We start from the raw sequence: 24,395 nt of genomic DNA on the forward strand, positions 1-24,395 counted from the left end.
CGGGGAATCGTTGGAGGAGTTCTACCGGACGCTACTGGTGCTGGGCATAAACTGTGGCTGCCCGCAAGTTTTGGGGAGCGAGCACACGGAGCATTTAATCCGGGATGCCTTCGTAGCAGGTATGAGCTCCTCAGAGATCAGCCAAAGACTCTTAGAAAAGGACACCCTGGGACTTAGAGAGGCACGGGCCCTGGCAGAGTCCATGGACGTAGCCTCCAAAAACGCTCAGTCCTATGCGCCCGACCACGCGGCGGCGCCCTGGGCTGCGTGGCATCCCGCAGCGGCAGCCCCACAGACCTTCCCCGACCCCGCAGGCCTGCGCTGTAAGACGGCCCGCTAACTCAGTCGGGCCCCACTGTTTCTTCTGTGGGCAAGTGAAGCATCCCCGCCAGCGCTGCCCGGCTCCCACCGCCACCTGCAAAGGGTGCGGCAAGAAGGGCCATTTTGTGGGTGTCTGCCAGGCCTGAGCCGTGGCCGCAGTCTCCAGCGACTCCGGACCGCCGTGGCAACCCCCACTTCAGGCCCCAGCCGGCCAGTGCTCACCGCCACCCCCCCTATCCTAGGGCCACGTGCGACCCACGGTCGTGGCCATCTTGTCCCCCGGACACCGTGCTGGACGGATGGGCGCCGCCATTTTGTCCATCCCCGCCGCCATTTTGTCATCCCCGACCACCATGTGCGACCCATGGGAGACGTCATCTTGGATGGGGCGCCAGGCCCCCAGCACGGCCGACTACACGTTCCCCGATCAAAACCCGCAACTGCTTCATCTGGCCTTGGTGACACTGGACCAAAGTCGACCTCGGACACTCGCAACAACAACGGTCTTCATCAATGGCCACGAGATGTCTTGCCTGATCGACTCTGGGAGCACGGAAAGCTTTGTTCACCCCGACACGGTAAGGCGCTGTTCCCACCCTGTAAACGAAAGTTGTTACCCACCCTGTAAACCAAAGAACCTCCCTGGCCTCCGGGTCACACTCGGTGGAGATAAAGGGGTTCTGCCTAGCGAACCTCACTGTCCAAGGCAGGAACATAAGAACATAAGAACTAGGAGCAGGAGTAGGCCATCTGGCCCCTCGGGCCTGCTGCACCATTCAATGAGATCATGGCTGATCTTTTGTGGACTCAGCTCCACTTTCCTGCCCGAACACCATAACCCTTAATCCTATTATTCTTCAAAAAACTGTCTATCTTTATCTTAAAAACATTTAATGAAGGAGCCTCTACTGCTTCACTGGGCAAGGAATTCCATAGATTCACAACCCTTTGGGTGAAGAAGTTCCTCCTATACTCAGTCCTAAATCTACTTCCCCTTATTTTGAGGCTATGCCCCCTAGTTCTGCTTTCACCCGCCAGTGGAAACAACCTGGCCGCATCTATCCTACCTATTCCCTTCATAATCTTATATGTTTCTATAAGATGCCCCCTCATCCTTCTAAATTCCAACGAGTACAGTCCCAGTCTACTCAGCCTCTCCTCGTAATCCAACCCCTTCAGCTCTGGGATTAACCTAGTGAATCTCCTCTGCACACCCTCCAGTGCCAGTACGTCCTTTCTCAAGTCAGGAGACCAAAACTGAACACAATACTCCAGGTGTGGCCTCACTAACACCTTATACAATTGCAGCATAACCTCCCTAGTCTTAAACTCCATCCCTCTAGCAATGAAGGACAAAATTCCATTTGCCTTCTTAATCACCTGTTGCATCTGTAAACCAACTTTTTGCAACTCATGCACTAGCACACCCAGGTCTCTCTGCACAGCAGCATGTTTTAATATTTTATCATTTAAATAATAATCCCTTTTGCTGTTATTCCTACCAAAATGGATAATCTCACATTTGTCAACACTGTATTCCATCTGCCAGACCCTAGCCCATTCACTTAGCCTAACCAAATCCCTCTGCAGACTTCCAGTATCCTCTGCACTTTTGCTTTACCACTTATCTTAGTGTCGTCTGCAAACTTGGACACATTGCTCTTGGTCCCCAACTCCAAATCATCTATGTAAATTGTGAACAGTTGTGGGCCCAACACTGATCCCTGAGGGACACCACTAGCTACTGATTGCCAACCAGAGAAACACCCATTAATCCCCACTCTTTGCTTTCTATTAATTAACCAATCCTCTATCCATGCTACTACTTTCCCCTTAATGCCATGCATCTTTATCTTATGCAGTAACCTTTTGTGTGGCACCTTGTCAAAGGCTTTATGGAAATCCAGATATACCACATCCACTGGCTCCCCGTTATCTACCGCACTGTTAATGTCCTCAAAAAATTCCACTAAATTAGTTAGGCACGATCTGCCCTTTATGAACCCATGCTGCGTCTGCCCAATGGGACAATTTCCATCCAGATGCCTCACTATTTCTTCCTTGATGATTGATTCCAGCATCTTCCCTACTACCGAAGTTAAGCTCACTGGCCTATAATTACCCGCTTTCTGCCTACCTCCTTTTTTAAACAGTGGTGTCACGTTTGCTAATTTCCAATCCGCCGGGACCACCCCAGAGTCTAGTGAATTTTGGTAAATTATCACTAGTGCATTTGCAATTTCCCTAGCCATCTCTTTTAGCACTCTGGGATGCATTCCATCAGGTCCAGGAGACTTGTCTACCTTTAGCCCCATTAGCTTGCCCATCACTACCTCCTTGGTGATAACAATCCTCTCAAGGTCCTCACCTGTCATAGCCTCATTTCCATCAGTCACTGGCATGTTATTTGTGTCTTCCACTGTGAAGACCGACCCAAAAAACCTGTTCAGTTCCTCAGCCATTTCCTCATCTCCCATTATTAAATCTCCCTTCTCATCCTCTAAAGGACCAATATTTACCTTAGCCACTCTTTTTTGTTTTATATATTTGTAGAAACTTTTACTATCTGTTTTTATATTCTGAGCAAGTTTACTCTCATAATCTATCTTACTCTTTTTTATAGCTTTTTTAGTAGCTTTCTGTTGCCCCCTAAAGATTTCCCAGTCCTCTAGTCTCCCACTGATCTTTGCTACTTTGTATGTTTTTTCCTTCAATTTGATACTCTCCCTTATTTCCTTAGATCTCCACGGTCGATTTTCCCTCTTTTTACCGTCCTTCCTTTTTGTTGGTATAAACCTTTGCTGAGCACTGTGAAAAATCACTTGGAAGGTTCTCCACTGTTCCTCAACTGTTTCACCATAAAGTCTTTGCTCCCAGTCTACCTTAGCTAGTTCTTCTCTCATCCCATTGTAATCTCCTTTGTTTAAGCACAAAACACTGGTGCTTGATTTTACCTTCTCACCCTCCATCTGTATTTTAAATTCCACCATATTGTGATCGCTCCTTCCGAGAGGATCCCTAACTATGAGATCCTGAATCAATCTTGTCTCATTACACAGGACCAGATCTAGGACCGCTTGTTCCCTCGTAGGTTCCATTACATACTGTTCTAGGAAACTGTCGTGGATACATTCTATAAACTCCTCCTCAAGGCTGCCTTGACCGACCTGGTTAAACCAATCGACATGTAGATTAAAATCCCCCATGATAACTGCTGTACCATTTCTACATGCATCAGTTATTTCTTTGTTTATTGCCTGCCCCACCATAATGTTACTATTTGGTGGCCTATAGTCTACTCCTATCATTCAACAATTTCCGCCTTTATGTCCTGCCGCACCTCTGCGCGACTGCACTCCTGGGATTGGACTTCCAATGTAACTTGCAAAGCCTGACCGTTAAATTCGGCGGCCCTATACCCCCCCTTACTGTCTGCAGCCTCGCGACCCTTAAGGTCGACCCGCCTTCCCTGTTTGCGAACCTCACCCCAGATTGCAAACCTGTCGCCACCAGGAGCAGATGGTACAGTGCCCAGGACCGGGCCTTCATCAGGTCAGAGGTCCAAAGGCTGCTGAGGGAAGGGGTCATTGAAGCTAGCAACAGTCCCTGGAGAGCTCAAGTAATGGTGGTGAAGACCGGGGAGAAACATAGGATGGTCATTGACTACAGTCAGACCATCAACAGGTTTACGCAGCTGGACGCGTACCCTCTCCCCCGTATATCCGACCTGGTAAACAGGATCGCGCAATACAAGGTCTTCTCCACGGTGGATCTCAAGTCCGCCTACCACCAGCTACCCCTCCGTACTAGTGACCGCAAGTACACTGCCTTCGAAGCAGATGGGCAGCTCTATCAATTTTTAAGAGTTCCCTTTGGTGTCACTAATGGGGTCTCAGTCTTCCAGCGAGAGATGGACCGAATGGTTGACCGGTACGGCTTACACGCAACGTTCCCGTATCTGGATAACGGCACCATCTGCGGCCATGACCAGCAGGACCACGACACCAACCTTCGAAAATTTCTCCAGAACGCGGAAATCCTTAATAAGGATAAATGCGTATTTAGCACCGACCGGGGCCGTCCCAGCAGCCTTCTCTTTCTGTACTGAAGCTGCTGGGGAACAGTTCTAGTTGATTAAAGCCTTGAGTTATGATATCACTTCGTCTTGAGTGTAATTGATCGCGCATCACCGTCCACTGGCTCTCCTTTGTCCAACTTCTTCGTTACCTCCTCAAAGAATTCTGACAGATTTGTCAGGCATGATCTCCCCTTGATGAATCTGTGCTGACTCAATCCTATTTTACCATGCACTTCTAAGTACTCTGCAATCTCACCCTTAATAATAAACACTAAAATCTTACCACCAAAGTCAGGAAAAATCTCCGCTCTGACTCTCAGCTCCGCTCTTTCTAAATCTCCGCTCTGATTAGTCATGGGATGAGGGGTTATGGGGAGCGGGAAGGAAGGGGGGGGAGGCCATGATGAATTCAGCTATGATCATATTGAGTGGCGGAGCAGGTTCGAGGGGCTGAATTTCAAAACCTGCTCCTAGTTCTTGTGTTCTTCACAGCTACAAGTTAATGCCCCCCTCCCACCCCATTCACCCTGTCTGCAGCCCCCTCCTCACCCTGACTGTGGGCTACCTACTTCAGTCCCTGTTGTGAACTGCCTCTCTCTCTCTCTTACAGGGTGAAAGCCTGAGTGCCTCAGAATTCATGGAGCTTTTCAACTCAGGTTTGTGAAGACTTACGAGATAGTGTGAGAGAGTGACCTTCCCTCAGGCCAATAGTGTGAGGGAGTGACCTTCCCTCAGGCCAATCGTGTGAGAGAGTGACCATCTCTCAGGCCAATAGTGTGAGAGAGTGACCTTCCCTCAGGCCAATAGTGTGAAAGAGTAACCTTCCCTCAGGGCAATAGTGTGAGGGAGTGAGCTTCCCACAGGGCAATAGTGTGAGAGAGTGAGCTTCCCACAAGCCAATAGCGTGAAAGAGTGACCTTCCCTCAGGGCAATAGTGTGAGTGAGTGACCTTCCCTCAGGCCAATAGTGTGAGATTGTGACCCTCTGGCCAATAGCACGAGCAAGTGCTTGCCCACTGGCTAATAGCAAGAGTGAGTGATCTGCACTCTGGCCAATAGCACAAGTGCATGACCCACCCTCTGGCCAATAGCACGAGTGAGTGATCTGCCCTCTGACCAAGAGGGTGAGTGAGTGAAGGGAGTTCCAAATTCTTGGTGTGATTGGCCGTTCCTAACGTTGCGTCTTACAGATTTGACTCTGACCTTTTCGATGGTCCCGGATTTCCCCAAACAACAGACACTTTCGATTTACCCAATCAGGTCACAATAGTGCAAGTGACTGAGTCATTTCCTGACCAATAACATCAGACAGTGACAGGTTGTATAGACAATGAAGCTTGTTTACTTGAGTCAGTTTGTGTGAGTGTGTCTGTGTGTGAATGTGTACATGTGTGAGTGTGTGAGTGAGTGTGTATGTGAGTAAGAGTGGTGAGAGTGAGTGAGTGTGTGTGAGTGAGTGAGTGTGTCTGTGTGAATGCGTACGTGTGAGAGTGTGTGTGTGTGAGTGAGTGTGTGTGTGAGTAAGAGTGGTGAGAGTGAGTGAGTGTGTGTGTGAGTGAGTGTGTCTGTGTGAATGCGTACGTGTGAGAGTGTGTGTGTGTGAGTGAGTGTGTGTGTCTGTGTGTGAGATTGAGTGAGTGAGTGAGTGAGTGTATAAGAGTGGTGTGAGAAGAGTGAGAGTGAGTGAGAGTGTGTCTGAGTGAGTGAGAGTGTGTGTTTTGTCTGAGTGAGTGAGTGAGTGCGAGTGTGTGAGTGAGTGTGTGTCTGTGTGTGAGATTGAGTGAGTGTGAGTGAGTGAGTGTATAAGAGTGGTGTGAGAAGAGCGAGTGAGTCTGTGAGTGAGTGAGTGTGTGCCTGAGTGAGTGAGTGAGAGTGTGTGTGAGTGAGAGTGTGTGCTTTGTCTGAGTGAGTGAGTGAGAGTGTGTGTGAGTGTGTGTCTGTGTGTGAGCGTGAGATTGAGTGAGTGTGAGTGAGTGTATAAGAGTGGTGTGAGAAGAGTGAATGAGTGTGAGAGTGAGTGAGAGTGTGTGTCTGTGTGAGTGAGTGAGTGTGTGTGTCTGAGTGAGTGAGTGTGTGTGTCTGTGTGAGTGAGTGAGAGTGTGTGCCTGTGTGAGTGAGTGAGTGTGAGTGAGTGAGTGAGAGTGTGTCTGTGTGAGTGTGAGTGAGAGTGTGAGTCTGTGTGAGTGAGTGAGTGTGTGTGTCTGAGTGAGTGAGTGAGTGAGTGTGTGATGCACACTAACTGCAGGAATAATGCAGTTTCAATCATTCTCTCACCATCTTGCTCCATGCAAAGCCCTTGAAGAACAAAAGAAAACATTAAATGAATTGCTTTTGTGAAGGAATTCTTTCTCTCTCAATCTTTCTCTCTCTGATGCTCCCCCTCTGTTTACCCTGCTCTCTCTCTCCCTCTTTCTTCCCTCCTCTCTCTCTCTTTCTTTCTCTCTGTCTATCTATCTGACCATGTCACTCTCCCTCTCTCTGTCACACTCTCCCACTCTGTCTCACTCCCCATCTCTCTGCCTCACTCCCCCTCTCTCTATCTCACTCCCCCTCTCTCTGTCTCACTCTCTCTTTGTCTGACTGTATCACTCTCTCTCTCTCTGTCTCTCTCTCTGTCTCCCTCTCTGTCTCCCTCTCTCTGTCTCACACGGGAGGCTTTAAACTAGTATGGCAGGGGGGTGGGCACGGGAGCAATAGGTCAGAAGGTGAGAGCATTGAGGGAGAACTAGGGAATAGGGACAGTATGGCTCTGAGGCAGAGCAGACAGGGTGAAGTTGCTGAACACAGCGGGTCTGGTGGCCTGAAGTGCATATGTTTTAATGCAAGAAGTATTACGGGTAAGGCAGATGAACTTAGAGCTTGGATTAGTACTTGGAACTATGATGTTGTTGCCATTACAGAGACCTGGTTGAGGGAAGGGCAGGATTGGCAGCTAAAAGTTGCAGGATTTAGATGTTTCAGGCGGGATAGAGGGGGATGTAAAGTGGTGGCGGAGTTGCGCTACTGATTAGGGAGACTATCACAGCTGTACTACGGGAGGACACCTAAGAGGGCAGTGAGGCTATATGGGTAGAGATCAGGAATAAGAAGGGTGCAGTCACAATGTTGGGGGTTTACTACAGGCCTCCCAACAGCCAGCGGGAGATAGAGGTGCAGATAGGTAGACAGATTTTGGAAAAGAGTAAAAACAACAGGGTTGTGGTGATGGGAGACTTCAACTTCCCCAATATTGTCTGGGACTCACTTAGTGCCAGGGGCTTAGACGGGGCGGAGTTTGTAAGGAGCATCTAGCATTGCGCAGGTCAAGGAGACACAGCCTGAGTGAGTGAGACACAGACAGAGTGAGAATTTGGTAATTTGGTGCAGTGAGGTAATTCGGTGAAGAGTGGGAGAAGGTGCTTTTTCCCTACTGTTTTGTTCTCTCTCTTCGGGCCTAATTTCGGGAGCCGTTCGGAGGAGGAGGAGCAGTCTCTGTGAGTATAAAAACCTAACGGTAACTTCCTGTTTTCCAGGTTTTTTTTCCATCAGTGACGTCAGAGGGAAGCTGTGATCTGATTGGTTGATAGCAAATCTGCCTCAAATTAAAAAAAAAAACACAGCTAAACTCGTAAACTTAAATTAAACTAATTAATTAATTAGTGATGGCTGGTCAGGTGATGTGCTTGAGCTGCTTGATGTGGGAGCTGGCAGATCCCATTGCGAGCTGCAGCGACCACATCTGCAGTAAGTGTTGGCTGCTCGAAGAGCTCCGGCTCCGATTTGATGAGCTGGAGTCTGAGCTTCAAACACTGAGGCACATCCGGGAGGGGGAGACTCACCTGGACACTGTGTTTCAGGAGGCAGTCACACCTGTCAGAGTAAGTAGTTTAAATCCTGCCAGTGGCCAGGGACAGCAGGGTGTGACTGCAAGTCAGGCAGGTAAAGGGAACCAGCAGTCATGAACTCAGGAGCCTCAGCCCTTGACCCTGTCCAACAGATATGAGGCACTTGCTCCCTGTGTGGATGGCGAACAGGGCTGCAGGAAGGATGAGTCAGCTGACCAAGGCACCATGGTTCAGCAGGCCATTCAAGGGGAGGGAGCAAATAGGCAAGTTGTAGTTGTAGGGGATTCTATTATCAGGGGGATAGATAGTATCCTTTGTGAGCAGGATAGGTTGCCTGCCCGGTGCTAGGGTGCGGGACATCTCTGACCGGCTTGAAAGGATACTGGAGAGGGAGGGGGAGGATCCAGTTGTTGTGGTCCACGTCGGTACCAACAACATAGGCAAGTCTAGGAAAGAGGACCTGTTTAGAGATTATAAAGAGCTAGGATTCAAATTAAAAAACAGGTCCTCAAGGGTCATAATCTCTGGATTACTGCCCGAGCCACGTGCAAATTGGCATAGGGAGGCAAGAATAAGGGAAGTTAACACGTGGCTGAAAGAGTGGTGTGGGAAAGGGGGGTTCCTTTTCATGGGACACTGGCATCAGTTTTGGGACAGGGGGGCCTATACCGTTGGGATGGTCTCCACCTGAACCGAGCTGGGACCAGTGTTCTGGCGAAAAGAGTAAATAGGGTGGTCAATAGGACTTTAAACTAGAGATTGGGGGGAAAGGGAAAGTCAGGGAACCAAGAGGTGAAGTAATCAGTGGGAAGCGTAGCTGCTTAGGAATACAAAAAAGCACGAAAAGACAAAACTCAGGAGAGGTTACGATAGTCCCCATCCCACAAAATATGACACAGTGTATGGAAAGGCTCAATAAACCAAGGTCCACCACACTAAGAAAACAAAAAGGGACGGTCAATAGAGAATTAAAGGTGCTATATTTAAATGCGCGCAGTGTACGGAACAAGGTAGATGAGCTTGTGTCCCAGATTGTGACTGGCAGGTATGATGTGGTAGGCATCACAGAGACGTGGTTGCAGGGGGTTCAGGACTGGCATTTAAACATCAATGGATTCACAACCTATCGAAAAGACAGAGAGGTGGGCAGAGGGGGCGGGGTTGCCTTGTTAATTAGGAATGAAATTAAATCAATAGCACTAAACGACATAGGGCCAGATGATGTAGAGTCTGTGTGGGTAGAGTTGAGGAACCACAAAGGCAAAAAAAACATAATGGGAGTTATGTACAGGCCTCCTAACGGTGGTCAGGACCGGGGGCACAAAATGCACCACGAAATAGAAAGTGCATGTCAGAAAGGCAAGGTCACAGTGATCATGGGGGACTTCAATATGCAGGTGGACTGGGTAAATAATGCTGCCAGTGGACCCAAGGAAAGGGAATTCATTGAATGTTTACAGGAGGGCTTTTTGGAACAGCTTGTGATGGAGCCCATGAGGGAACAGGCCATTCTGGACTTAGTGTTATGTAATGAGCCAGACTTGATTAAAGATCTTAAAGTAAGGGAACACTTAGGAGGCAGTGATCATAATATGGTAGAATTCAATCTCCAATTTGAAAGAAAGAAGGTAGAATCAGATGTAAAGGTGTTACAGTTAAATAAAGGTAACTACAGGGGCATGAGGGAGGAACTGACGAAAATCGACTGGGAGCAGAGCCTAGTGGGAAAGACAGTAGAACAGCAATGGCAGGAGTTTCTGGGAGTAATTGAGGACACAGTACAGAGGTTCATCCCAAAGAAAAGAAAGGTTATCAGAGGGGGGATTAGGCAGCCATGGCTGACAAAGGAAGTTAGGGAATGCATCAAAGCAAAAGAGAAAGCCTATAATGTGGCAAAGAATAAAACATAGAACATAGAAAATACAGCACAGAACAGGCCCTTCGGCCCACGATGTTGTGCCGAACCTTAGTGGGAAGTCAGAAGATTGGGAAGGCTACAAAAACAAACAGAGGATAACAAAGAGAGAAATAAGGAAAGAGAGGATCAATTATGAAGGTAGGCTAGCCAGTAACATTAGGAATGATAGTAAAAGTTTCTTTAAATACATTAAAAACAAACGGGAGGCAAAAGTTGACATTGGGCCCCTCCAAAATGACGCTGGTAATCTAGTGATGGGAGACAAGGAAATAGCTGAGGAACTAAATAAGTACTTTGCGTCAGTCTTCACAGTAGAAGACATGAGTAATATCCCAACAATTCCGGAGAGTCAGGGGGCAGAGTTGAATATGGTAGCCATCACAAAGGAGAAAGTGCTAGAGAAACTAAGAGGTCTAAAAATTGATAAATCTCCGGGCCCAGATGGGCTACATCCTAGAGTTCTAAAGGAGATAGCTGAAGAAATAGTGGAGGCGTTAGTTATGATCTTTCAAAAGTCACTGGAGTCAGGGAAAGTCCCAGAGGATTGGAAAATCGCTGTTGTAACCCCCATGTTCAAGAAGGGAACAAAGAAAAAGATGGAAAATTATAGGCCAATTAGCCTAACCTCGGTTGTTGGCAAGATTCTAGAATCCATTGTTAAGGATGAGATTTCTAAATTCTTGGAAGTGCAAGGTCGGATTAGGACAAGTCAGCATGGATTTAGTAAGGGGAGGTCGTGTCTGACAAACCTGTTAGAGTTCTTTGAAGAGATAACAAATAGGTTAGACCAAGGAGAGCCAATGGATGTTATCTATCTTGACTTCCAAAAGGCCTTTGATAAGGTGCCTCACGGGAGACTGCTGAGTAAAATAAGGGCCCATGGTATTCGAGGCAAGGTACTAACATGGATTGACGATTGGCTGTCAGGCAGAAGGCAGAGAGTTGGGATAAAAGGCTCTTTTTCGGAATGGCAACCGGTGACGAGTGGTGTCCCGCAGGGTTCAGTGTTGGGGCCACAGCTGTTCTCTTTATATATTAACGATCTAGATGACGGGACTGGGGGCATTCTGGCTAAGTTTGCCGATGATACAAAGATAGGTGGAGGGGCAGGTAGTATTGTGGAGGTGGGGAGGCTGCAGAAAGATTTAGACAGTTTAGGAGAGTGGTCCAAGAAATGGCTGATGAAATTCAACGTGGGCAAGTGCGAGGTCTTGCACTTTGGAAAAAAGAATAGAGGCATGGACTATTTTCTAAACGGTGACAAAATTCATAATGCTGAAGTGCAAAGGGACTTGGGAGTCCTAGTCCAGGGTTCTCTAAAGGTAAACTTGCAGGTTGAGTCCGTAATTAAGAAAGCAAATGCAATGTTGTCATTCATCTCAAGAGGCTTGGAATATAAAAGCAGGGATGTACTTCTGAAGCTTTATAAAGCACTAGTTAGGCCCCATTTAGAATACTGTGAGCAATTTTGGGCCCCACACCTCAGGAAGGACATACTGGCACTGGAGCGGGTCCAGCGGAGATTCACACGGATGATCCCAGGAATGGTAGGCCTAACATACGATGAACGTCTGAGGATCCTGGGATTATATTCATTGGAGTTTAGGAGGTTGAGGGGAGATCTAATAGAAACTTACAAGATAATGAATGGCTTAGATAGGGTGGACGTAGGGAAGTTGTTTCCATTAGCAGGGGAGACTAGGACCCGGGGGCACAGCCTTAGAATAAAAGGGAGTCACTTTAGAACAGAGATGAGGAGAAATTTCTTCAGCCAGAGAGTGGTGGGTCTGTGGAATTGATTGCCACAGAGGGCGGTGGAGGCCGGGAAGTTGAGTGTCTTTAAGACAGAAGTTGATAAATTCTTGATTTCTCGAGGAATTAAGGGCTATGGAGAGAGAGCGGGTAAATGGAGTTGAAATCAGCCATGATTGAATGGTGGAGTGGACTCGATGGGCCGAATGGCCTTACTTCCGCTCCTATGTCTTATGGTCTTATGGCTTCTTAAAACAATATGTAGTCCAACTAGGGAAGGGGCTGTACTGGACCTGGTATTGGGGAATGAGCCCGGCCAGGTGGTAGAAGTTTCAGTAGGGGAGCATTTCGGGAACAGTGACCACAATTCAGTAAGTTTTAAAGTGCTGGTGGACAAGGATAAGAGTAGTCCTAGGGTAAATTGAGGGAAGGCTAATTATAACGATATTAGGCGGGAACTGAAGAACCTAGATTGGGGGCGGATGTTTGAGGATAAATCAACATCTGACATGTGGGAGGCTTTCAAGTGTCAGTTGAAAGGAATTCAGGACCGGCATGTTCCTGTGAGGAAGAAGGATAAATACGGCAATTTTCGGGAACCTTGGAGAACGAGAGATATTGTAGGCCTCGTCAAAAATAAAAAGGAGGCATTTTTCAGGGTAAAAGGCTGGGAACAGACGAAGCCTGTGTGGAATATAAGGAAAGAAGGAAGGAACTTAAGCAAGGAGTCAGGAGGGCTAGAAGGGGTCACGAAAAGTCATTGGCAAATAGGATTAAGGAAAATCCCAAGGCTTTTTACATGTACATAAAAAGCAAGGGGGTAGCCAGGGAAAGGGTTGGCCCACTGAAGGATAGGCAAGGGAATCTATGTGTGGAGCCAGAGGAAATGGACGAGGTACTAAATGAATACTTTGCATCAGTATTCACCAAAGAGAAGGAATTGGTAGATGTTGAGTCTGGAGAAGGGTGTGTAGATAGCCTGGGTCACATTGAGATCCAAAAAGACGAGCTGTTGGGCGTCTTGAAAATTATTACGGTAGATAAGTCCCCAGGGCCTGATGGGATCTACCCCAGAATACTGAAGGAGGCTAGAGAGGAAATTGCTGAGGCCTTGACAGAAATCTTTGGATCCTCACTGTCTTCAGGTGATGTCCCGGAGGACTGGAGAATAGCCAATGTTGTTCCTCTGTTTAAGAAGGGTAGCAAGGATAATCCAGGGAACTACAGGCCGGTGAGCCTTATGTCAGTGGTAGGGAAATTACTGGAGAGAATTCTTCGAGACAGGATCTACTCCCATTTGGAAGCAAATGGACGTATTAGTGAGAGGCAGCATGGTTTTGTGAAGGGGCGGTCGTGTCTCACTAACTTGCTAGAGTTTTTCGAGGAGGTCACATAGATGATTGATGCAGGTAGGGCAGTGGATGTTGTCTATATGGACTTCAGTAAGGCCTTTGACAAGGTCCCTCATGGTAGACTGGTACAAAAGGTGAAGTCACACAGGATCAGGGGTGAGCTGGCAAGGTGGATACAGAACTGGCTAGGTCATAGAAGGCAGAGAGTAGCAATGGGAGGATGCTTTTCTCACTGGAGGGCTGTGACTAGTGGTGTTCCGCAGGGATCAGTTCTGGGACCTTTGCTGTTTGTAGTATATATTAATGATTTGGAGGAAAATGTAACTGGTCTGATTAGTAAGTTTGCAGACGACACAAAGGTTAGTGGAATTGCGGATAGCGATGAGGACTGTCAGAGGATACAGCAGGATTTAGATTGTTTGGAGACTTGGGCAGAGAGATGGCAGATGGAGTTTAATCCGGACAAATGTGAGGTAATGCATTTTGGAAGGTCTAATGCAGGTAGGGAATATACAGTGAATGGTAAAACCCTCAAGAGTATTGAAAGTCAGAGAGATCTAGGTGTACAGGTCCACAGGTCACTGAAAGGGGCAACACAGGTGGAGAAGGTACTCAAGAAGGCATATGGCCTGCTTGCCTTCATTGGCCGGGGCATTGAAGTAAAAGAATTGGCAAGTCATGTTGCAGCTGTATAGAACCTTAGTTAGGCCATACTTGGAGTATAGTGTTCAATTCTGGTCGCCACACTACCAGAAGGATGTGGAGGCTTTAGAGAGGGTGCAGAAGAGATTTACCAGAATGTTGCCTGGTATGGAGGGCATTAGCTATGAGGAGCGGTTGAATAAACTCGGTTTGTTCTCACTGGAACAACGGAGGTTGAGGGGCGACCTGATAGAGGTCTACAAAATTATGACGGGCATAGACAGAGTGGATAGTCAGAGGCTTTTCCCCAGGGTAGAGGGGTCAATTACTAGGGGGCATAGGTTTAAGGTGCGAGGGGCAAGGTTTAGAGTAGATATACGAGACGTTTTTTACATAGAGGGTAGTGGGTGCCTAGAACTCTCTACGGAGGAGGTGGTGGAAGCAGGGACGATAGTGACATTTAAGGGGCATCTTGACAAATACATGAATAGGATGGGAATAGAGGGATACGGACCCAGGAAGTGTAGAAGATTGTAGTTTAGTCGGGCAGCATGGTCGGCACGGGCTTGGAGGGCGAAGGGCCTGCTCCTGTGCTGTACTTTTCTTTGTTCGTTTGTTCTGTCTTACTGTCTCATTCTCTCTGTCTCACTCTCTCTTTCAATCTCTCTCTCTGTATCACTCTCTCTCTGTCTCTCTCTCTCTCACTCACTCAATCTCACTCTCTCTCAATCTCTCTCTCACTTACTCTGTCTCTCACACACTCTCTCTTACTCACTTTTTCTGCCTCACTCTCTGTCTGTCTGTCTCACTCTCTGTCTGTCTGTCTCACTGTCTCACTCTCCCTCTTGATATACCTTCAATTCACCGAGAGGCAGAGAGAGCGAGTGAACATTAGGCTTTATTAATCATGAACTTGCCGAGCCAGAGTCGGTTGTACAGACGAATGCCGCCCACAGGCGGCCGGTCTACATATGGCCCCGGTGAGGGCGGAGCCTGTGGTAGTATGTATTGGGGGTCATGTGGGACTGGAAGCCCTAATGTCATTGGCTGACAGATCCCGGGTCCTGGTTGGCCGTTGACCTCATGCTCCGCCCTGAAGGCGAAGTATAAGAAGCCGGTGCCTTCCCCCGCAGGCCAGTTTACTATCGGGCTGCTGGGGAACAGACACGCTTAATAAAGCCTCATCGACTTCACTCTATTCGTCTCACGGGGTCTTTGTGCGCCACAATTTATTAAGCGTGCCTAAAAAGGACTATGGAGCTCAGGATCATTCCAGAATGCCTGAGGATCAGCCCCCACGCAGTGAATGCGGCAGCAGCCTTCAAACACTGGCAGACTTGCTTCGAGGCCTACATCAGATCGACCACAGGCCGAGTCTCAGACGAACAAAAACTGCAGGTCCTGCACTCGAGGGTGAGCACGGAGATTTTCACCCTCATTGAAGACACCCACGATTTCCAGACGGCGTTCACAGCACTGAGAAGTCTCTACGTTCGCCCAGTTAACCAAATCTACGCTCGCAACCAGCTCGCGACAAGACGGCAAGCTCCCGGAGAATCGATGGACGAGTTCTACGCCGCGCTGCTGATTTTGGGACGAGCCTGCAGCTGCCCGTCGGTGAATGCAAACGAACACACGGACATGTTAATGCGCGACGCTTTTGTGGCAGGTATGCAATCCTCCCAAATCCGCCAAAGACTTCTACAAAAAGAGTCGCTAGGACTCTCAGAGGCACGGGCCCTGGCAGCCTCGCTGGACGTAGCCGCGCGTAATACCCGCGTCTACGGCCCCGACCGCGCGGCAGGCCATTGGGCCCCGTATGTACCCGCCGCGGCAAACCCCCTACCCCCCCCGCCCCCCCGGACACCCCATAGGCTTGCGCAGTCCAAACGCCGAGTCGCACCGGGGGCGCCCGCTGTTATTTCTGCGGCCAGGCGAAGCACCCCCGACAACGCTGTCCGGCCCGCGCAGCTATCTGCAAAAGCTGCAGGAAAAAGGGCCACTATGCGGTGGTGTGCCGATCCCGCGTGGTCGCCGCCGTCCCGGGGCCACAGGGAGCCCTACAGGCAGTCTATGCCTCCCAACCCCCCCAGCACGCCATGTGCGACCCGCAGACGCCGCCATTTTGGGTCCCGACCACCGCGGTCCCGGGAGAACTGGGAGCCCTGCACGCCGCCTATGCTCCCCAACCCCCCTCCCCGCAGCCCATGTACGACCCGCCACCGGCGCTCCCGATTTGGGTGCCGGCCAACACTCTCCACGGAGAGGAGGGGGTTTTTCGCATCCCGAACGCCACCCTCACCCCCGTCCCGCGCCCCACGCCTGACCCGCCGGCGCAACCTACCTGGACCCCGACCACCGCTGTCCCCGGCGAGGGAGCTCCGCACGGTCCCAGCGCTTGCGGCCCCACGACTGACCCGCCGGCGCCGCCGACCTGGGCCCTCACCCCCGTCCCGCGCCCCACGCCTGACCCGCCGGCGCAACCTACCTGGAACCCGACCACCGCTGTCCCCGGCGAGGGAGCTCCGCACGGTCCCAGCGCTCGCGGCCCCACGACTGACCCGCCGGCCTGGGCCCCGACCACCGCTGTCCCCGGCGAGGGAGCTCCGCACGGTCCCAGCGCTCGCGGCCCCACGACTGACCCGCCGGCGCCGCCGACCTGGGCCCTCACCCCCGTCCCGCGCCCCACGCCTGACCCGCCGGCGCAACCAACCTGGACCCTGACCACCGCTGTCCCCGGCGAGGGAGCTCCGCACGGTCCCAGCGCTCGCGGCCCCACGACTGACCCGCCGGCCTGGGCCCCGACCACCGCTGTCCCCGGCGAGGGAGCTCCGCGCGGTCCTAGCGCCCGCGGCCCTGGCGCTCGCAGTCAAGGAACTCCGCGCGGTCCTAGCGCCCGCGGCCCTGGCGCTCGCAATGCAGGAACTCCGCGCGGTCCTAGCGCTCCCCAGACCCCCCAGCACACCATGTGCGACCCGCAGACGCCGCCATTTTGAGTCCCGACCACCGCGAGGGGAGGAGGGGCGCCGCCATCTTTGACCGCCCCCGACCTGTACGACGCATGGGGGCGGCCATTTTGTCCACCCCCGACGCCACCTTGTGACCCCTCAGCCACGTGCGATGTATGGGGGTGGCCATTTTGTCCATCCCCGACGCCATCTTGGACGGCAACAACGGACCCCACCCCACTACTACAACCACGGCTCGCTTCGTTTACGCTCGATCAGGCTCGGCCCCGGACTCTCCAGACGACGACGACAACGGTCGTAATTAACGGCCACGAGACGCCATGCCTAGTCGACTCCGGGAGCACGGAAAGTTTTATACATCCCGACACGGTAAGACGCTGTTCCTTAACTACCTTCCCCAGCGCACAAAAGATTTGCCTAGCTGCAGGATCCCACTCCGTACAGATCCAGGGATTCTGCATAGTTACCCTAACGGTACAGGGGAGGGAATTCAAAAACTACAAACTTAACGTCCTTCCCCAACTCTGTGCCCCCACCTTGCTGGGCTTAGATTTTCAATGTAACCTACAGAGCCTTACGTTTAAATTCGGCGGCCCCATACCCCCACTCACTATCTGCGGCCTCGCCACCCTCAAGGTGCAACCCCCGTCCTTGTTTGCGAACCTCACCCTGGATTGCAAACCCGTCGCCACTAGGAGCAGACGGTACAGCGCCCAGGACCGGGCCTTAATTCGCTCCGAAGTCCAGCGGCTACTAAAGGAGGGCATAATCCAGGCCTGTAATAGTCCCTGGAGAGCGCAGGTGATAGTAGTGAAGACAGGGGAGAAACAAAGGATGGTCATTGACTATAGCCAGACCATCAACAGGTACACACAACTAGACGCGTACCCTCTCCCCCGCATATCCGACATGGTCAATCGGATTGCCCAGTATAAAGTCTTCTCCACCGTGGACCTCAAGTCCGCCTACCATCAGCTCCCCATCCGCCCAAGTGACCGCAAGTACACAGCCTTCGAGGCAGACGGGCGATTATACCATTTCCTACGGGTCCCTTTTGGCGTCACAAACGGGGTCTCGGTCTTCCAACGGGAGATGGACCGAATGGTTGATCAACATGGGTTACGGGCCACGTTCCCGTACCTCGACAATGTAACCATCTGCGGCCACGATCAGCCGGACCACGACGCCAACCTCCAAAAATTCCTCCAGACCGCCAAAGCCTTGAACCTCACGTACAACGAGGACAAGTGCGTTTTTAGCACCGATCGGCTAGCCATTCTGGGCTACATAGTGCGCAATGGGATAATAGGCCCCGACCCCGAACGTATGCGCGCACTCATGGAATTTCCCCTCCTGCACTGCCCAAAAGCCCTGAAACACTGCCTGGGGTTCTTTTCATACTACGCCCAGTGGGTCCCCCAGTACGCAGACAAGGCCCGCCCCCTAATACAGACCACGACTTTCCCGCTGTCGACAGAGGCTTGCCAGGCCTTCAGCCGCATCAAAGCGGACATCGCAAAGGCCACGATGCGCGCCATCGACGAGTCCCTCCCCTTCCAGGTCGAGAGCGACGCCTCTGACGTAGCTCTAGCGGCTACCCTTAACCAAGCGGGCAGACCCGTGGCCTTCTTCTCCCGAACCCTCCACGCCTCAGAAATCCGCCACTCCTCAGTGGAAAAGGAAGCCCAAGCCATAGTGGAAGCTGTGCGACATTGGAGGCATTACCTGGCCGGCAGGAGATTCACTCTCCTCACTGACCAACGGTCGGTTGCCTTCATGTTCGATAATGCACAGCGGGGCAAGATCAAGAACGACAAGATCTTGCGGTGGAGGATCGAACTCTCCACCTTCAACTATGAGATCTTGTACCGGCCCGGAAAGCTGAACGAGCCGTCCGATGCCCTATCCCGCGGCACGTGCCAACGCACAAATTGACCGCCTCCAAGCCCTCCACGAGGACCTCTGCCACCCGGGGGTCACTCGGTTTTACCACTTCATCAAGTCCCGCAATCTCCCATACTCCTTAGAGGAGGTCCGTACAGTCACAAGGGACTGCCACATCTGCGCAGAATGCAAACCACATTTTTTCAGGCCAGATGGAGCGCACCTGATTAAGGCTTCCCGCCCCTTTGAACGCCTCAGTCTCGATTTCAAAGGGCCCCTCCCCTCCACCGACCGCAACACGTATTTCCTTAATGTAGTGGACGAATACTCCCGCTTCCCTTTTGCCATTCCCTGTTCCGACATGACCGCGGCCACAGTCATTAAAGCCCTGAACAGCATCTTCACGCTGTTCGGTTACCCCGCATACGTCCACAGCGACAGGGGGTCCTCTTTCATGAGTGACGAGCTGCGCCAGTTCCTGCTCAGCAAGGGCATAGCTTCAAGCAGGACGACCAGCTACAACCCCCGGGGGAACGGGCAAGTAGAAAGGGAGAACGGCACGGTCTGGAAGGCCGTCCTACTGGCCCTACGGTCCAGGGATCTCCCAGTTTCACAGTGGCAGGAGGTCCTCCCGGACGCTCTCCATTCCATCCGGTCGTTATCATGTACAAGCACTAATCAAACGCCTCACGAGCGTCTCCTTGTCTTCCCTTGGAGGTCCTCCTCTGGAACGTCGCTGCCGACCTGGCTGGCGGCCCCAGGACCCATCCTGCTCCGAAAGCACGTGCGGGCACATAAGGCGGACCCGTTGGTCGAAAGGGTTCACCTCCTCCACGCAAACCCCCAGTACGCCTACGTGGAGTACCCCGACGGCCGACAGGACACGGTCTCCCTGCGGGATCTGGCGCCCGCCGGCACCACGCACACCCCTCCCGACACCATCAACCCAACCGCCCCCCTTCCTGCCACCGCCGCACCCCGCGACCGCCCCCTTCCCAGGAGGATCAGTCCCCCTCCCCTTTGCACCGACAGCTGAAACCGTGCGGCTCCCGGAGGCGACAACGCTGGTACAAGCACCACCACCACCGCCGGGGTCGAGGCGATCGACACGGACGACCAGACCGCCCGACCGACTCGTGGCGTCGATGTAATACAAAGATGGACTGTCCAATGAACATTTTGTTTTTCCTATACCCTCTGTAAATAGTTGTAACAGGACGATACTGTCCAATACTGTACTACCATGTAACTGTTCTATCCTCCCAGGACCAGCCCTGTAAACCCTTACCACCATACGAAGCATCACCCCGCCGGGTTCATTTTTGACAAGGGGTGAATGTGGTAGTATGTATTGGGGGTCATGTGGGACTGGAAGCCCTAATGTCATTGGCTGACAGATCCCGGGTCCTGGTTGGCCGTTGACCTCTTGCTCCGCCCTGAAGGCGAAGTATAAGAAGCCGGTGCCTTCCCCCGCAGGCCAGTTTACTATCGGGCTGCTGGGGAACAGACACGCTTAATAAAGCCTCATCGACTTCACTCTATTCGTCTCACGGAGTCTTTGTGCGCCACAGAGCCCACCGGGGTTACAGTACATTACCTGGAAGCAGCTTGTATCACCACTTCCAGGTCATAGATCATAGGTTACAGTGTCATGCATGCATTAGGTGAATACATTCACCACATTCACCCGCTGTTAAAAAAATCAAGTCCAGCCGGGGTGATGTGGGGTCATTAGATATTCAGTCTATCTGGAGGCCGGATCGTTCTCTTAGACCTCCTCAGCTCTGGCGGTGCGGCGGGCACGGTTGTTGCAGGTGGTAACTCCAAGGGCGTTGTGTCTGGAACTTGAGCCTCAGTCCGGCGTGTCGGAGACGGTTGGGGTGTGGGGATAGGCAGGGGGGTGATGGGTGGCGGCAGAGTCGGCGCGGGACAATACAGGAGACCCAGGGGAGCGTACAGGGCGCTGGGGGTGGCGGCGGGCAGTGGGGAGGTGGCGCGTTGGCAGGGGAACCAGCTAGCGCCAGGTCCCGTAGGGAGACCGTATCTTGCCGTCTGTCCTGATGCACGATGTAGGCGTACTGGGGGTTGGCGTGGAGCAGCTGGACCCTCTCGACCAAGGGCCGGTCTTATGGCTCCTCATGTGCCTACGGAGAAGGACAGGTCCCGGAGTTGACAGCCAAGGTGGAAGCGAGACCCCGGAGATGGACTTCCTGGGGAAGACAAACAAACGATCGTGAGGGGTCTCTTTCGTGGCAGTGCAGTGGAGTGATCTAAGGGGCCGGGAGGCCTTTACCAGGCGGGCCTTGTCTGGCCGGTAGAAGTGCGGTTTGCACCCCGTGCAGACTTGGCAGTCCCTGGTCATTGCCTTGACCTCCTCGGAGGAGAAGGGCAGATTGCGGTACTTATGAAGTGGGTAAGCCGGGTGACCCCCAGGTGACAGAGGTCATTGTGGATAGCCCAAAGTCGGTCATCTTGCTCGCTGGCGCATGTGCCGCGGGACAGGGCATCTGGGGGCTCGTTGAGCTTCCCAGGACGATACTTGATATCGTAATTGTAGGTGGAGAGTTCGATCCTCCACCTCAAGAGTTTGTCATTTTTTATTTTGCCCCGTTGTGCGTTGTCTGATATGAAGGCGAGCGACCGCTGGTTGGTGACGAGGGTGAACCTCCTACCAGCTAGGTAGTGCCTCCAGTGCCGCATGGCTTCCACTATGGCTTGTGCTGCCTTCTTGACCGAGGAGTGTTGAATTTCGGAAGCGTGGAGGGCCCTAGAGAAGAATGCTACTGGCCTGCCCGCCTGGTTGAGTGTGGTGGCCAGTGCGACGTCTGACGCATCGCTCTCTACCTGAAAGGGGATGGACTAGTCCACCGCGTGCATTGGGGCATTGGTGATGCCGGCCTTGATGCAGTTGAAGGCCGAGCGGGCCACATCCGTCAGGGGAAAACTGGTGGTTTGAATAAGTGGGCGGGCTTTGTCCGCATAGTTGGGGACCCACTGGGCGTAGTACGAGAACAGCCCCAGGCATTGTTTTAGGGCCTTGAGGCTGTGGGGAGGGGGGAGTTCTGTGAGGGGGCACATATGGTCGGGGTCAGGCCCTAGGACTCCGTTCTCCACGACGTAGCCGAGGATGGCCAGTCAGGTATTACGGAAGACGCACTTTTCTTTGTTGTATGTGAGATTGAGGGATTGGGCGGCCTGGAGGAACCTCTGAAGGTTGGCGTCATGGTCCTGCTGATCATGGCCGCAGATGGTCACATTGTCCAAGTACGGGTATGTAGCCCGCAAACCGTACTGGTCCACCATTTGTTCCATTGTTCTCTGAAAGACTGAAACCCCGTTAGTGACGTTGAAGGGGACTCTGAGGAAGTGGAAGTGTCGGCCGGCTGCTTCAAAGGCAGTGTAATGGCCCTCTTCCGGGCGGATTGGGAGCTGGTGGTAGGCCGACTTCAGATCGATCGTTGAGAACACCCGGTACTGCGTTATCTGATTGACCATCTCCGCTATGCGGGGGAGGGGGTATGCATCCAGTTGCGTGAACAAGTTAATTGTCTGACTGTAGTCCACAACCATCCGATTCTTTTCCCCGGTCCGGACGACCACCACTTGCGCTCTCCAGGGGCTGTTGCTGGCCTCGATGATCCCTTCACTCAACAGTCGCTGAACCTCCGACTTGATAAACGTCATGTCTAGCGAGCTGTACCGCCTGCTCCTGGTGGCGATGGGCTTACAGTCAGGAGTGAGGTTTGCAAAGAGTGAAGGGGGGGAGACCTTGAGGTTCGCGAGGCTGCACACCATGAGGGGGGGGGCAAGGGTCCGCCAAACTGTAAGGTCAGGCTTCGGTGATTACATTGAAAGTCCAGTCCGAGCAGTAGGGGGGCGCAGAGATGGGGGAGGACATAGAGCTTAAGACAAGCTTACTCTGCACCCTGCATCGCAAGATTGGCAATACAGTACCCCCGGACCTGAACCGAATGGGACCCGGAGGCAAGGGAGATTGTTTGGGAGGCTGGGTAGGTGTGAAGGGAGCAGCGCCTTACCGTGTTGGGGTGGACAAAGCTCTCCGTGCTCCCGGAGTCGAAAAGACAGGGGGTCTCGTGCCCATTGACCCTGATGACCTTCATGGAGCTCTTCAGCTGTTTCGGCTGCGACTGGTCAAGAGTGACTGCACCCAGCTGCGGGTAGCCTGTGTGGTCACTGGAATCACAAGATGGCGGCCCCCATGAGTCGCACGTGTCGGGCTGGGGCGAAGATGGCGACCAAGATGGCTGCCCCCATGAGTCACACGTGTTGGTCGGTGTTGGGCCCGGAGACCAAGATGGCTGCGCCCATGAGTCGCACATGTCGGTCGGTGTTGGGGCCGGAGACCAAGATGGCGGCCCCCACGAGTCGCACGCTGCTGATGATGCATCTGACGGGGTCTGTGGGGCTGCGAGTCCATGGGTCGGTTCTGGTGCATTTTCGATTTCTGAGCCTTAGGTCGGCCCAGCCAGACTCTAGCGAAGTGCCTCTTTTTCCCCACAGTCGCTGCACGTCGCTGTGCGGGCTGGGCAACGCTGCCGGAGGTGTTGGCCCTGGCCGTAGAAGTTGCACTGCGGTTCCCCGGGCTGGGCTGGCAGACGCGCGGCGCAGGCCTGCGACGTAGTCGGGTCCGACGGGGGCCGCAACGAAGGTGTCCAAGAGGGGTTCGCCAGGCCCGCAGGGAACGCACTGAGGTTCTGGTAGGCCACCTCTAGCGAGGTAGCTAGCTTTACCGTGTCCCGCAGGTCGGAAGTCCCGTTTTCCAGCAGGCGCTGCCTGATGTAGTTCGAGCGGACCCCCACCACATAGGTGTCCCGGATCTGTGAGTTTATGTGTTCCTCCGCCGTCACATCTCGATAGGTGCAGTTCCTCGCGAGTAGAGTCAGGGTTTCCACATACTCGTCCAACGATTCTCCGGCGCGTTGACGGCGAGTAGTGAGGAGATGTCTGGTGAACACCTCATTTACCGGCTTCACGAAGTGTGCCTTGAGGGTTGCGACCGCCACCTCGTACGTGGCCGCTTTCTCGATCATTGCTGAGATTTGATGGCTCACCCGAGCATGGAGGAGTCACAGTTTGAGGGTCTCCATTAGAGGCGTTGTGGAGGAGTCAAGGTAGGCCTCGAAGCATCAAAGCCAATGTTCGAATATCTCCTTGGCTTCGGACGCGCGGGCGTCAAGTTCGAGCCTGTCTGTCTTTAGGGCGGCTTCCATAGTGCTGTCTATGATTAATACATTGATATACCTTCAATTCACCGAGAGGCAGAGAGAGCGAGTGAACATTAGGCTTTATTAATCATGAACTTGCCAGCCAGAGTCGGTTCTACAGATGAATGCCGCCCACAGGCGGACAGTCTATATATGGCTCCGGTGAGGGCGTTACAGTACAGTACCTGGAAGCAGCTCGTATCACCCCTTCCAGGTCATAGGTCATAGGTTACAGTATCATACATGCATTAGGTGAATACATTCACCACACCTCTCCCTGTCTCACTCTCACTCTCTGTCTCACTCCCACTCTCTGTCTCACACTCTCTCTCTCTGTCTCTCTCTCACTCTCTTCGTCTCTCACTCTCTGTCTCTCACTCTCTCTGTCTCTCACTCACTCAATCTCACTCTCTCTCAACCTCACTCTCTCA

The 24,395-nt window shown here is 52.3% G+C and overlaps 1 protein-coding gene across 1 annotated transcript in view; it reads left to right on the plus strand.

Moving 5' to 3' along the window:
• The window catches only part of LOC140402429 (calpain-2 catalytic subunit-like), a 276,110-nt gene that overhangs the window by 119,065 nt on the left and 132,650 nt on the right, over window positions 1-24,395 (plus strand). The window contains exon 15 of the mRNA XM_072490200.1: window positions 5,010-5,055. Coding sequence (XP_072346301.1) covers window positions 5,010-5,055 — 46 coding nt within the window. The remainder of the gene's footprint in view (window positions 1-5,009; window positions 5,056-24,395) is intronic.

The sequence above is a fragment of the Scyliorhinus torazame genome, chromosome 25 (genome assembly GCF_047496885.1).
Source record: "Scyliorhinus torazame isolate Kashiwa2021f chromosome 25, sScyTor2.1, whole genome shotgun sequence".
In the NCBI taxonomy this organism is placed as follows: Eukaryota; Metazoa; Chordata; class Chondrichthyes; order Carcharhiniformes; family Scyliorhinidae; genus Scyliorhinus; species Scyliorhinus torazame.